A 13,482-nucleotide genomic window follows, 5' to 3' on the forward strand; every position below is an offset into this window, starting at 1 on the left:
GCCGCCGGGCCGGGGAGGGCCGGGGCGAGGCTCGGGGGGGCCGGCGGGGCTCGGCGGGGGCCCGGGCGCCATGAGCGTGGTGATCCGCAACGCGCAGCGCGCCGTGGCCGTGCGCCGGGCCCCGCTGCGCCGCGCCGTGTGCGCCCTGCGGGCCGCGCTGGGCGCCTCCCGCTTCGACGTGGCGCTGGTGTGCGCCGGCAACGGGCTGATGCGGCGGCTGAACGGCGCCTACCGGCAGCGCCCGGAGCCCACCGACGTGCTCTCCTTCCCCGTCCACCGGGTGGCGGCGGGCGAGCTGCCGCGGCCGCGCCGCCGCCACGAGTACGACCTGGGGGACATCTTCCTGGGGGTGGAGTACATCGAGCAGCAGTGCCGCCGCGACGGGGGCGACTTCGAGAGCGTGCTGACGGTGAGCCCCGGCCGTGGCCGTGCGGGCAGCCGCCTCCTCCTGCCGCCCCTCGGGGGGGTGCTCGCCGGGAGCCCTTCGCGTTGACCTTCTGGAGCGCCGTGCTTCGGCGGCAGCTCGCGGTGGTTTTTTTTCTGAGGTGGAGGATGATAGCGTTTTGCTCGGAGGGGGGCGTGATTTAAAACAAAACTACGTGCAAGTGCTTCCAGATGCCTGCTGCTCCATTAGAAGGACAGAAGACTGCCTGTACCCATCGCCTCCCTCAGGGTTTCAGTTCAGTGTTCACAGGATCACAGGGTTGTAGGGGTTGGAAGGGACCTCGAGGGATCACCGGGTCCAACCCCCTGCTAAAGCAGGTTCCCTAGAGCAGGCTGCCCAGGTAGGCGTCCAGACGGGCCTTGAATATCTCCGGAGAAGGAGACTCCACAACCTCCCTGGGCAGCCTGTACCAGTGCTCCGTCACCCTCACCGTGAAGAAGTTCTTTAGGTTTGGGAGTTAGATTTGTAACATCTACCCTTTGTTCTTGCACAGGTGACCGCAGCCCACGGATTGTGTCACTTGCTTGGCTACCAGCACAACACAAAGTCGGAGTGGCAACAGGTACCTTTGCACGGGGAGGATGCATGGTGCCCAGACGCTGTCAGGTCTTGCACCATAACAAAACTGAAAGGATTTCCCTTTCTCATATCTCCTGTGAGGGAGTGACCCCCAAGCCCTGTCCGTCATGGACGGCTCCACAGAGCTTTGGTCTACATTGGTGCAGTCGTGCTGGTTGTCACACAGGTGTTGAGGCACTGCGAGTAGAGCTGTAGAGCCACCACTCTGCTGTTCAGCCCTGGTTACTCAGCAGCCAATTTCTCCCCTGTGCTCTCCTCCCGCAGATGTACCAGAAGGAGGAGGAGATCCTGGAGAAGTTGAACCAGCTCACAGGCGCCAGCCTCCGGCCCCTGACCGCAGGCCTCTTCTGAGGGGCTGGGGCTGTCGCTCCTCTGCCCGCACCCTAAGGGGCCGGGCTGCTGCAGGGGCCGCCCCGGACGTGGCGCAGTGATGGCAGTGCACGACCACGGCCTCCTGCTGCTGCTGCTGCTTGGCCTGGCTGCACTGGCCCACCCGCCTCCCGTTGCTGCCCAGCCACCGCCTGCTGCCCTCCGTGCCGGCCACACTGTCACCTCGCTGCCCGCCGCTGCTGCTGCGCCACGCACCCGGTGAGGAGCAGTCTGTCGTCCCTGGTCCACCCTCTGAGGCAGTGCTTGCCACCCTGGCCCAGCCAGAGCTGTCCCTTGGGTCGGGGCCCCCTCCCTCACTGTCTCTGCTTGTCCTGTGAAGCTATCAGAGGTGTGATAGTGCCTAGGGGGTACCCTGGGTCCCCCTCTGCAGCAGCTGGCAGCACCTCTGGGAGATGGGCTCCTGGGCACATAAAAGGCCTTCTTCACCCTATGGTTTTGTTTGGGTCGTGTCTGGAAGATCGTGCTGTCATAGCTGTCCTGCTCTGGATGCTGCCTGGGGTGTCAGCCCTTCTGGCTGCCAGCCCCAAGAGCTGTCTGTCTGTCTTTCCTGTGACAAGTGACAGCCTTTCTCCCTCATCCCATCTGAACAGGTCCTCCTGTGTCAGCATTCGAGTCACAGGAATTAGCCTGAGTGATGTGTCAGTTGTTTCATTGCCCTCGTCACACACAACATCGCTCTCAGGGTGTGCAAGACACTCAGGGTGTTCACTTCACGTCCCCTCTGAATCCTCCCTTGCCACAGGAGAGGCCCGTGACACAAGCTGCCGTGCTAACTGTCAGGAGGACCTCAACAAGAGGAGAGCCAGACAGGGGCATCGTGCCTGCTCTGCTGGGGCATGTCATGGGGCCCTCTGCCCATGCAGCACGTGCTGCTCGGCCTTCTCCTTCTTCCACTCCCTTCCATCTCCTGAATACCACAAACTCATGAAAGAGGAAGAATTTCCCACCCATTAGTCGTGCCACATGATTGCCTGAAGTTATGATGTTGTTTTGTTCTCTCCAGATACCTTTTGTATGACGTAAATCCTCCTGAAGGGTTCAACCTTCGCAGAGATGTCTATATTCGTATCGCTTCACTTCTAAAGACTTTGCTGAAAAGTGAAAATTGGGTGTTAGTTCTGCCTCCTTGGGGACGTCTTTATCACTGGCAGAGCCCAGACATTCTTCAGGTTCGAATCCCTTGGTCTGAGTTTTTTGATATCCCAAGCCTCAATAGGAACATCCCTGTCATTGAATATGAGCAATTCCTTGCAGGTAAAGTATGGAATAGTACAATCTACAATTTACTAAACATTTGGTGATTCATTTCTATTGGCACAATAAGTCACACATAGCTAGGTACCAGTAACAGGTTGCCACATCTCTTTTCCTTTTTTATAGGGAAACGTGAGGGAGAGACTAGTGTCATGTTAGCATTTCCAGTATATTTTTAATGATGAGTAATGCTACTTTGTACCTTTTATCGTGTTTTTTTATGCTTGTAAATACTTTGTTTTGCCTCCTGCTTAGAGTCAGGTGGGCCCTTTATTGAACAAATTTATGTCCTGCAAAGCTACGCAGAAGGATGGAAAGAAGGAACATGGGAGGAAAAAATAGATGAGAGGCCTTGCATTGATCAGCTTATGTATTCCAAAGACAAGTATGAGTACTACAGGTAACATCTAGCAGCCTTTTCAGGTTTTTTTCTTGTATTTATGAAAAAATTGCCCACTTTAATGGAATAGACTTGTGTGGTTATTGTAGTATTGTCCGTGAATCTCTGGGTGCTTGGAGTTAATTTTGTTTTTAAAACCCCGTTAATATCAAAATGTCATAGTGTTACTAGGAAATCTAATTTTAGGAAGTCATAATTTCATACAAAAACACTATAAAGGAGCTGTGGGGTTTATTTACCTTATATATCACCTTTCTAGGGTGTACTGCTGATTTGTTTCATTGTATGTATGGCATTAATTTAAAGTACAAGCCTGTGAAACAAAGCCTTTTTTTCTGTTTCAGGGGATGGTTCTGGGGTTATGAAGAAACACGGGGCCTAAATGTGTCTTGCTTGTCTGTCCAAGGATCTGCCTCTATTGTGGCTCCCATCCTTTTGAAAAATACCTCAGCACAGTGAGTTGCTTTCTGTTACTATATATTGTTGTATCACATGCCCACAAGCCTATTGCCAGGTGGGAAGAACAAGAACTTACGGACTGCGTCCATTGTTGTGGCATTTCATCACTGAGTTGCGGTGGTCCATTAAAATCATTACAAAAGGAATTTGCACTCTAAAAGACACTTAACATAACATACAGTTATATGTTGCAGTGCTAACAACTAAGAAGAAATACCCCTGAGCTCTTCTTAATTCTTCTTTGTTCAGGTAGCTAAATGTACTTGTTACCCTGTGTTTAGCTCTTCTTCCTTTATGCTTCGATGCTGTGTCAAGAGGCAGTGAACAGAGCAGAATCAGTGTTTCCCAAGTCCTCATCTCAGATCATGAGGTGGTGCAGTGCCTGGTCTCATGTGATATCCATTCTCTGTAGTATAAGCTGGGTTTATAGAAAGCAAGCAGCACGTTTTGTGTTTCTCCTCTGAGGTGCAGAGATGCCTCTAGAATGATCACAGGAAAGGGAAGCTCCTACATGGAGCATGCTTATGTTGTCCCAGTAGCAGAGCATTTTCAGTCAGTTGTGATCCTATAAGAAATTACAGCAAATAAAAACTACTGGGATTCAGGGGAGAACAGGAGAAGGAAGTCATCGCTGTCTATGAATATATCAGGGGAATAAATCCGTAGGAGAAACACAAACTGTAAACTGAAGTGTAGTTTTGTCATGAGGCCAAGTACAGCCAAAAATATAACATCGATACAGATTAATTGGAAATGTTACGAAGGTTCTCAGCAGAGCAGAGGTTGCCCTGTCCCAGGTGCGTGTTCTCTAATTCAGAGGTCCATATTCTCCAATTTATTTTATGTAAGCATTCATTAATTCTGTTTTTTGTAATAACTTGCTACTAAGTTGTCCAGTACTGACATCAATTTTACTGCTGTGTTGCATCCCAGAACTCACCAAAATGTGTTTTTAGAAGATTGACGTCAGATTGGCCACGTTGCAATCCTCTGATACTGAGGCAGTTGAAGCGAGAAGTTGGATACTAGAGTTAGTGGCACTGTTGCTTCGAGTTATTTTACAACTGTTGGGTGAATGCTTCCTGGTTTGGCCATTTGTTAGTTCACCTTGTCTCGCTGTCTTGTAGGCACAGGACCTATGGGCACATCCTTTAATGAGTTTTCTGTGAAAAGTAGTTTTGGCATGCGAATTTTTCCAGTTACTCCACCTACCAGATGGCTCCAAAAAAATTACATTTTCTGTTTCTGTCAAGACATTGTCACCTCTAAATGCTTGTTAAGCTTTTCATTTCCTTTTTCTTTGTATGGGAAGGAAGACTTGACATTAGACTGAAGTTCTTCACGGAATTTGTGAGCCTTTCAGTTTTCTTCACTTGGACACAACTTCCTTATTTTTGCATAGGCCCCCTTTTTGAAGTCGAATGCAGCTGTGGTAGCTTTACTTCGGCCATTGTCGATCCTGTAGGATGTTGAAGATGAGTACATTATGGTCACTGTCACAGACCAGCTCTTCCACTGTGAGGTTTTGGTCCATGTCCATGTCTTATTGCTGCTCGAGACTATGTCAGGAGCCCTGCACAGTTGGTTCATGGTACTGCCTTTGGCAACATGTGAAACTGTAGTCTCTGCCCTGTATGACACTTGCCCAGACTATCTGAGGGTAGTTGGAGTCTACTGTGGCTATGCACTATAGTCTCTCTGATCTCCCATATTGCTCTTTTGGCCAGACAATCAATTGTATGGGACTAACACTGTATTATCATGCTTCAGGTCTAGTCACTTAGAGGAATCCTGCTGATAAATTTAGATTATTAATCTGATTCACCTCCAAGTTTCCTGTTAAATGCAGTGCTTCTTCTCCACCAGCACAGTCTAGTCTATTTTCCAGATTTTTTTGTAGCCTTATGTGCAAGTGCCTAGCTGATTTGCAACAGTGTTAATCTAAAGTCAATGAGTTATTTGCTTTCATTTTAGTAGAAGAAAATCCGGATGACATTGTGACCCCCTTCTGCAGAATCATTTCTTTCTGTGTTTGCTCATATTCAGTGTGCTTGGAGCACAAACCAAGCCTACATCCCATATATTCCCATATATATCCCGTATATTTGAGCATCCAAGCTCAAAGCTCTCAAAATCATCTTTGCTTCTTAGAACTTGGACAGTGCAGTTAAGTTTCCAGTACACAAAGTGACTGCGAAAAACATAGGCTGTTTTCATATCAGTGAAAAATTTTCGTTTAAAATTTCTGCTTGCTTGTTAACATGTTTTTCTGTTGTCTATATGTTCTTTGATCTGTTGTTTTACTGTAGGGTATTTTATTCCACGCATAGAAACACCTCTTTTGTGAGCGGGTGGGAACACCTCAGGTGCTTTTGGGCTAAACATCATCTTACAAGTCACACTCCCTGTTGGCATTCTTACTTCCCCAATAGCTGCTACTCTGAGGACTACGTGTGGGATTGTTATTGCTTGTTTGTGTTTAATCATCCCATTGAAGAGTAACATTTGTAAAGGAAGAGAGCAGCAATACACAGTGGTATTATTGCATTCTCTCCTCAGCAGGCTCTGGGTCACAATTTGCATTATACGCTGTAGATTGGCACCCTGTCACTCATTCCCATTGCACTGTTTCCAAATAGATCATGGTCTGTGCTTTATCCTAGCAGCTGTATAAAGAAACATCATAACATGAATTCTGTTCTTCAGGGAACTACATTCAGTTTTACAATTTTTAATAGGTCAGTGATGTTAGACAGAGCTGAAAACCTTCTTCATGACCACTATGGAGGGAAAGATTATTGGAACGTGAGTATTCTCCAGTTAGCTTCTCTAAATTTTCTATTCAGTTTTGATAAAAATTCAATAACCAGTATGTGCTTCTGTTTTGCCTTGGTTTTATTCTCTTGAAAGTAACTTGTGTCTTATGTTTCAGCAGTGTAGCTGCTGTGGATTAATGTAACTGATAGTGCTCAATACTGTTATAGCTCTGTCTCTCTCTTTCTTTGATGGCAATATTTCTACAGGTGTAGAATTTTATGACTATGTTAGAGGTTAGAGCCATAGGAAAATAGAACATGATATGGGGTGCTTGACATGGTTAAAATTTCTAAGAGGAAGTGACTCTCACGATATTAAGAAACAAATTACATAGACCTCAGTCCTGTAAGATATAAATATCTGTCTGTTTGCTTGATATATGGCATATTTTTCAGAAATGGACCGAACAGTAGTTTAATAATTACGAATTTTCCATAGATAATGACTTTCCAAACAGAGAAATGTGACTCATGTATCATTTCTGAGCATGACACGTAGTCCTGTAAAAGCAGAAATGAAATCCATATTGATCCATAATACACATTTCTTAACAGCGGCACTTTAAACATTGCCTCAACAATTAAAATTTGTCTCAAAAATATTTATAACATTCTGGAAAATATTCTTTTTTCTTGTATTTTAACTTCAACTCCCTGCGTGATTCTGTTTCTTTTTTGAAGATACTGACGGTGATTTTTTTTTTTTTCCAAAACTTAGAATCACAAAAAAATTTAGTCTGGGAGGTACCCAGTTGGCCCTGCCTTGAAGGCTGCACTCCAGCACTAGATTCAGAGAGCAGAAGCAAAATTTGTAGGTAGTTGGAAAGAACAACAACATCACACGTGCAAATTTGAAACAAATACTTTAAATAACGAACTAGCCAGATACAGAAAGCATCCACTTTAGAAAGTGTGTCAGTGGAGGCTCACACATTCATCTGTGTTCTCTTTTACATACACTGTTGCAAAATGAGTATTCATCCAGAACAGCTGCTGTCAGAGGAGAGTTTTCTGCCCAAGAACAACCTGGCTTGGCATACTGCATGGGTGCCAAACATGACATGGCAATTATACAGTCCATGAAGATGAAGTTTAGAGTTGTCTGATATGGGTATAGAGTTAAAGATGTTTGTTCTCCCCAGCGAACTGCACTACCATGGGTTGCTTACACACATTTCTGCTGCCTCAGGGTATAGTGTCTTCATCACATCTTGGATAAAGCACCTGATGTCTTTACTCAACAGGTTCATATTGTGTTGGCATATTACTTTTTGTAGTAACAGAGGGAAAAAGTCGGTCCCTGAACTGCAGCATGAGTATTCTGCAGCAGACAGCATGTACATCCTCCCTTAATATGAACGTTTTGCTAGAGGATTTAGGATGAGATTAGAAAGCCAGTGCTGATCTCTTTAAAGATGCTAGAAGAGTATCTTGAACACTCTGTGTATGTGAAGCTATCTCCATTTATTCATTTTTAGCTCTCCCTTTTTCTGACTCAGCATCTGCTCTTATTCCAACAGACCCGTCGAAGTATGGTGTTCGCTAAACACCTGCGTGTAGTGGGAGATGAGTTTAGAAACAAGTATCTTCAATCCACAGATAAGGCAGACAGGACTCATTACAATGAGGACTGGACACAGATGAAGGTAAAATCCTAACAGTTTCCCATAACAAATGTAATAAGTCATTTTTATTTGCCATGCACTGCAGGGATTATTGACAGATATGCACAAACCTAGCTCTCCCTGCTCAGAGCATGGTGGACATGCATGTTCCTACTCTCTTTTCTTCTCTGTGTGTGACATGAGTTACTGGAATCTGTTGAGAATTGGCTGACTGGCCTGGGTGCCATATTTCTGTTACCTTCTTTTCACTATTCTTAGATTTCTTCTTGTGTTCAGCATCATCTGTGGGTGTAAAGTTCAGCTGCAAACTGCCAGTTGCGGATTTGGTCAAGGAGAGCAGTTTTTCCATTCAAAGATTTTGCACCATAATTTGTCTTGTGTGATGCAGGCCACCCAAGGTCAAAATGCAGCAATAAGTGTCCCAAAATACTGCTGAATACTGAATTACTTATAGTAATTCAGACATTATATATTCATATTCCCAGGCCTTTTCAGTGTGAATGAGTAGTGGCACTCTTAAGTATTAAGTGGTCTTTCTCTCTTAGGTCAAGATGGGCACAGCTCTAGGTGGTCCATACCTTGGGGTTCATCTCAGAAGGAAAGACTTCATCTGGGGTCACAGAGAAGATGTGCCTTCGCTGCAAGGAGCAGTAAAGAAAATCCGCAGCCTCTTGGAAGCGTATAAACTTGAAAAAGTTTTCATAGCCACTGATGCTGTTGAGGAAGGTAGGCAAATTATAGTCTGTTTGGGATTGTTAACTTTTTGAGAATGAGTGTAGTAATTACCAATTTGTTTTTGTAAATGATTAGAAGTTCATGTCTCCATTATTGAACAGGATTGGGCAACTAGCTGTTTCCTTCCAACATGAGTAGTTGGCATCAAACCGTTTGTTCAGCATTTCCCATAGGAGCTTTGGCAGTCTCTGCAATGGGAGATTGGGAATTGAATAAAGCAACGTCATCTTTGCCTGTTCCTCCTCTTCTTTCTTCCATCCCACCTTTTTTTCTTTGCATTTCAGAGAGTTGTGCATACAGCTGGGAAGGGGCTTCTGAAAGTTCACACCCAGCTTCCCACTTGGCTGTCCTCAACATCAGACTGGGGCAGCCCTGGCTGTGTGTGGCCAAGGCTTAGAACCCCTCTGAGCGTGGGCCTGCCTCTGGGCCTTATCCTGTGCTTGTACCTCCTTTACAGTAGTATCTAGGGAGCTGTTTCAATACACAGTGTGAGAATACCCCTGCGGGGGATTGTATCTGTGAACTAATCTTAAGTTTGGTGTTATTACAGGCCTCTTGATACAGCTGCCCTGTAGGAGCAGACAGTGAGACTAGTAGCTGTGTCCATTCTACCTCATGCAGGTTTCCTCATCCTGTGAGATTTGCCCTCCTCAGCAGCATGTTTCTGCCCCACTGACTCCAGCCCCTGCCTACAGTACTGTGATGCTTGGCAAACATATTGTACAGTGTGTAGGTAGATTTTCGTTTTGCTTGCTTTGTAACTGTTCACCCAGGGTTTCTTTAAAGACTAAAATTTTATGACAGCAGCAAGTTGCGCTTTCTGATACAAATTTTTGGTTTTTGCTTCTTCAGAGATTGAATTGCTCAAGAAACTGCTGCCTGAGATGGTGAGGTTTGAACCTAGCTGGAAGGAGCTAGAACTCTACAAAGATGGGGGGATGGCTGTGATTGACCAGTGGATCTGTGCACATGCAAGGTAGTGAATTTGCCTTTTCTTTGAGGAGCCAAATTTTACTGTCATAAACCTGAATATTATTTTTGACACAGATATAGTTGTCTACAAATCTCTTATTTAAATTTTATTTAAATTAATTGGACTGAAATCAATTACTTGTATTTTAAAAACTAGGCACCTTCAAAAAACCCTTTCTCATTTTTTCACAGGTATTTTATAGGCACCTCAGTTTCAACATTTTCCTTCCGGATCCATGAAGAAAGGGAGATCTTGGGATTTGATCCAAAAACAACTTACAACCGATTTTGCGGTAAAAAAGAGAAAAACTGTGAGCAGCCAACTCACTGGAAAATTGTGTACTAATATATAGAGAAATTCAAGGACTTTAATACTCTGGTGAGCTCAAGAGAATGAGGAAAGACTACATGCCTTTTACCAAACTACAACTCAGTCCTCTCCCCTCTTCTCTGTGTTTACTTGACATCTGCGTTTTGAAGCACAAGCAATATTCATCCTTTTATCCAGACACTGATGTGAGCAAGGAAAATGAAGTCAGCCTGGGATTCAGTTCTCAGCGTAACTATGATTACAGATGATACCATGCACTACAATTAAGATTTGAAGGCAGAACTTTGTGCTGAAGCTGAGTAATGAATCAAGTCAAAGTTCTCTTCGGAGTTCTTAGGGAAGGAGAGGATCAAAGCTTAACTTCTATACATGTAACACAGCTGTGGTCCGTACTCCATTTCTGTCTTTACCTGATTGGTTTTTGTTCAGTGTTTGCCTCTCTGCAAGAAGTATAGCTCATTTTTGTAAGCTGCACTGTGTGAGTTGCAGATTGTGCATAAACTCTGCAGTTCCTTAGGAAAATCTTCCCTTTTCAACTAGTAAGTTGTGAATATTCAAATTGTCTGATGCAGTCAATGCTCAGTAAAAAGAAGAGGGTGTGATAACTTCTGTGTGAGCGCTATGCTGCGAGAAGCATAGCTTCACGTAGCAGTCTCAGTGGGTCTGTGCTGAGAGAGGCACAAAGACTGGTTTTGGAGGGTGGTAAAATAAGTGTTGTTTCTTATGCTTTTTCTTCACAGAGGAAGCTTTTCCATATTGTCCTCTGAAGGGTGTATTCAGTTGGACTGATGCAAATGTCAGTACCTTTTGGGCATCACTCAGCTAAGTGACCATGATACTTTGCCAGGGAACATGCTAAAAGACCTTTCAAGTTTTCGTATCACTTAAATAGATCATCCCAGTAGTTCATCAAATGAATGTTCTGAGTTTCTGCTTTCAGTTTTCAGAAGGGAGCAAATTGAAGAAAATTAAAAACAACAAAGGCCACTGGGCCACAAAATAATGTGTATAAGCTGAGCAGTTAGGTACCTTGCAGGTGATAGTGCACTCCAATGGAGACAGCTGGCTGGTAGTACATGGGAGGAGCACTGTGCTACACCACTAGCCAGAGGGAAAGTGCAGCTCCTCTTTGAGAAATGCTTTTTAAGTAGAAATTCTAGTTTTTGCAGTCTCCTGCCATTCAGATTTGACTGCTAGGAAGTATTCTCCATTTTGTGCTTCAGATGGGTCTTTTGACCTGCAGACGCACATGGCTCTGTAAAGCAGGAGAAACTTTTTTTCAAAAATGGACCTGGAGAGAGGTTTCAAGAGGTGAGTCAGATGTTTTTCCTAAATTCAGTTTTACTAGGTTGCCTCCCCGTTAGTAGACCCTTCACTTTCTTTTTCCCTTGGCTTGAGCAGGAGCACAGATATAACCCTCCTGCACTGTGCTTAGGATGTTTCATAGATGCTTCCAGACAATGAGGTTGTTTCCTTCTGTGCAACTGCAGTGAAAACTGTGAAGACTTCTCAGACAGTAGTAGCAACAGATACCCTGTTCTTACCAGCTGTTTATTTATCTCCTTGTTGCAGCTGAGTCTCTCTGGTGACAAAGTGGGGAACCCAACTAAAAGCAGTGCCTTTGCCCACCAAGTCAAATGTTCTCGTTTAGCCTGTTTGCCATATAAAGCAATGGTAACATCTTACATGTAAGGAGTACCTCCGTTCGTTGAGGAAAAAATAAAAAGCTTTCTAGCATTTTATGTATCTTGTCCGTGCTTCATACTACTTTCTAACTGTGCATTTTACTGTCTCATGATCTGGCTACTTAGCATTGGACTCTGTAATATAGGAGAAACTTGGATAAATCTTGCAAAAGTGTGGCCAGCGTTGGCCTTCTCAGTACTGGGAGACTGCATCTAGTAAATCTCAGTGCTTCCCACAAGACAGTTATTGACAAAAAGGAGGGAGTCCAGAGGAAAGGTGCTAAAATGGTTGGTGGCTGGAGTACTTGGCATATGGGGAGAGGAGGAGGGAGCTGGGCTTTTTCAGCGTGGAGAAGGTGAAAGAGAGAACTGTTGGCTTTCACTGGATAATGACAGATTGCAGACGATACCAAGTTGGGGGGAAGTGTCGATCTGCCGGAGGGTAGGGGAGGCCCTGCAGAGGGACCTGGACAGGATGGGTCGATGGGCAGAGGCCAGTGGGGTGAGGTTCAACATGGCTAAGTGCTGGGTCCTGCACTTTGGCCACAACAACCGCATGCAGTGCTACAGGCTTGGGGCAGAGTGGCTCAAAAGCTGTGCAGAGGTAAAGGACCTGGGAGTGTTGATCGATGCTCGCCTGAACATGAGTGGGCAGTGTGCCCAGGTGGCCAAGAAGGCCAACAACATCCTGGCTTGTATCAGGAATAGGGCAGACAGCAGGACCAGAGAGGTGATCATCCCCTTGTACTCAGCTCTGGGGAGGCCGCACCTCGAGTGCTGTGTTCAGTTTTGGGCCCCTCACTACAAGAAGGACATCGAGGCCCTGGAACGTGTCCAGAGAAGGGCTACAAAGCTGGTGAAGGGCCTGGGACACAAGTCCTATGGGGAACGGCTGAGGGAACTGTGGGTGTTTAGTCTGGAGAAGAGCAGGCTCAGGGGAGACCTCATTGCTCTCTGCAACTACCTGAAAGGAAGGTGTGGGGAGCTGGGGGTCGGCCTCTTCTCATGGTTGGCCTCATCATCTTTTCCTGAATTTTCAACATTTCAACTGCCAAGTATGGTATCACCCAGATAGTAATTTGCAGGGCTTCCCCACCTTGGTTATTGTCAGTGGTGATCTTAGTCTTAATTAGCAGCCTCATCACCACTTCCTCATTTTCAGGGTAAAATAATTCTCAGCTAATTTCTGATTCCTTAGTGGGGTACAAGGGTCTTAAGCTTTGTTTCTCGTCTGGCTGTGCCAAGCTTGTAAATTTTGGTTCACTATCTGGAACAGAATCACAATCTGTCCAATCAGGAGATCCTTGTCTCCCCTCCTTTAATTTGGATCTCAAATTTTTTTTTGGTCTAACACATCTGACAGAGCTGCATGAAGTCACAGAGTGGTATGTTCAACAGTTAGTTATCTCTGCAAATAAATACCCTTATTTGTCCTTACAAGGATTCAATTGTTTCATCATTTGCTTAATCAGCTGCTTATCAGTGCAACACTAACACACTGGAATAACAATTTCCTTGAGTGACAGCAAAAGGTGGGTTGCACCCCTCACAAATCATAGAATCATAGAATCATGAAGGCTGGAAAAGACCTCCAAGATCATCTGGTCCAACCATCCCCCTACCGGCAGTATCACCCACAAAACCATGTCCTTAACCATTACATCCAACCTTTCCTTAAACACCCCCAGGGACATGGGTCCCTCCAGTTAAAAGAGAGAGGGAAAAAAAAAAAAAAAAAAAAAAAGGATGTGTAAGGGGGGAAAGGAGAAATTAAAGTTTGGTTGGCTAAAA

General features: G+C 45.2%; 2 protein-coding genes across 3 annotated transcripts; both read left to right on the top strand.

The window, feature by feature from the left end:
- The first annotated feature begins 32 nt into the window (after positions 1 to 32).
- Positions 33 to 1,454, top strand: YBEY (ybeY metalloendoribonuclease). Of its 2 annotated transcripts, none has more exons than XM_040561765.1 (3): positions 33 to 413; positions 943 to 1,007; positions 1,289 to 1,454. In XM_040561765.1, exons 1-3 carry the CDS (start codon positions 71 to 73, stop codon positions 1,373 to 1,375), a joined length of 495 nt encoding a protein of 164 aa, XP_040417699.1. In that variant the 5' UTR covers positions 33 to 70; the 3' UTR covers positions 1,376 to 1,454. The 2 variants fall into 2 exon arrangements, with proteins under 2 accessions (XP_040417699.1, XP_040417698.1); XM_040561764.1 differs by having other exon boundaries at positions 33 to 409; positions 939 to 1,007.
- Positions 1,455 to 11,748, top strand: POFUT2 (protein O-fucosyltransferase 2). The gene is made up of 9 exons (XM_040561763.1): positions 1,455 to 1,612; positions 2,418 to 2,668; positions 2,924 to 3,068; positions 3,413 to 3,523; positions 6,266 to 6,332; positions 7,864 to 7,989; positions 8,514 to 8,694; positions 9,556 to 9,679; positions 9,868 to 11,748. The coding sequence occupies exons 1-9, from the start codon at positions 1,455 to 1,457 to the stop codon at positions 10,019 to 10,021; spliced, it is 1,317 nt and encodes a 438-aa protein (XP_040417697.1). The 3' UTR covers positions 10,022 to 11,748.
- Positions 11,749 to 13,482: the final 1,734 nt, after the last annotated feature.

This window comes from Cygnus olor, chromosome 6, assembly GCF_009769625.2.
Source record: "Cygnus olor isolate bCygOlo1 chromosome 6, bCygOlo1.pri.v2, whole genome shotgun sequence".
In the NCBI taxonomy this organism is placed as follows: domain Eukaryota; kingdom Metazoa; phylum Chordata; class Aves; order Anseriformes; family Anatidae; genus Cygnus; species Cygnus olor.

Excerpts from the sequence above, each read along its gene's own strand:
- POFUT2 (XM_040561763.1), top strand. The coding sequence starts at position 1,455 with ATGGCAGTGCACGACCACGGCCTCCTGCTGCTGCTGCTGCTTGGCCTG. Across the intron at positions 1,613-2,417 it reads GCTGCTGCGCCACGCACCCG|ATACCTTTTGTATGACGTAA; the intron begins GTGAGGAGCAGT and ends TGTTCTCTCCAG. Across the intron at positions 6,333-7,863 it reads GAGGGAAAGATTATTGGAAC|ACCCGTCGAAGTATGGTGTT; the intron begins GTGAGTATTCTC and ends TTATTCCAACAG.
- YBEY (XM_040561765.1), top strand. The coding sequence starts at position 71 with ATGAGCGTGGTGATCCGCAACGCGCAGCGCGCCGTGGCCGTGCGCCGG. Across the intron at positions 414-942 it reads CGAGAGCGTGCTGACGGTGA|CCGCAGCCCACGGATTGTGT; the intron begins GCCCCGGCCGTG and ends TTGCACAGGTGA. Across the intron at positions 1,008-1,288 it reads CAAAGTCGGAGTGGCAACAG|ATGTACCAGAAGGAGGAGGA; the intron begins GTACCTTTGCAC and ends CTCCTCCCGCAG.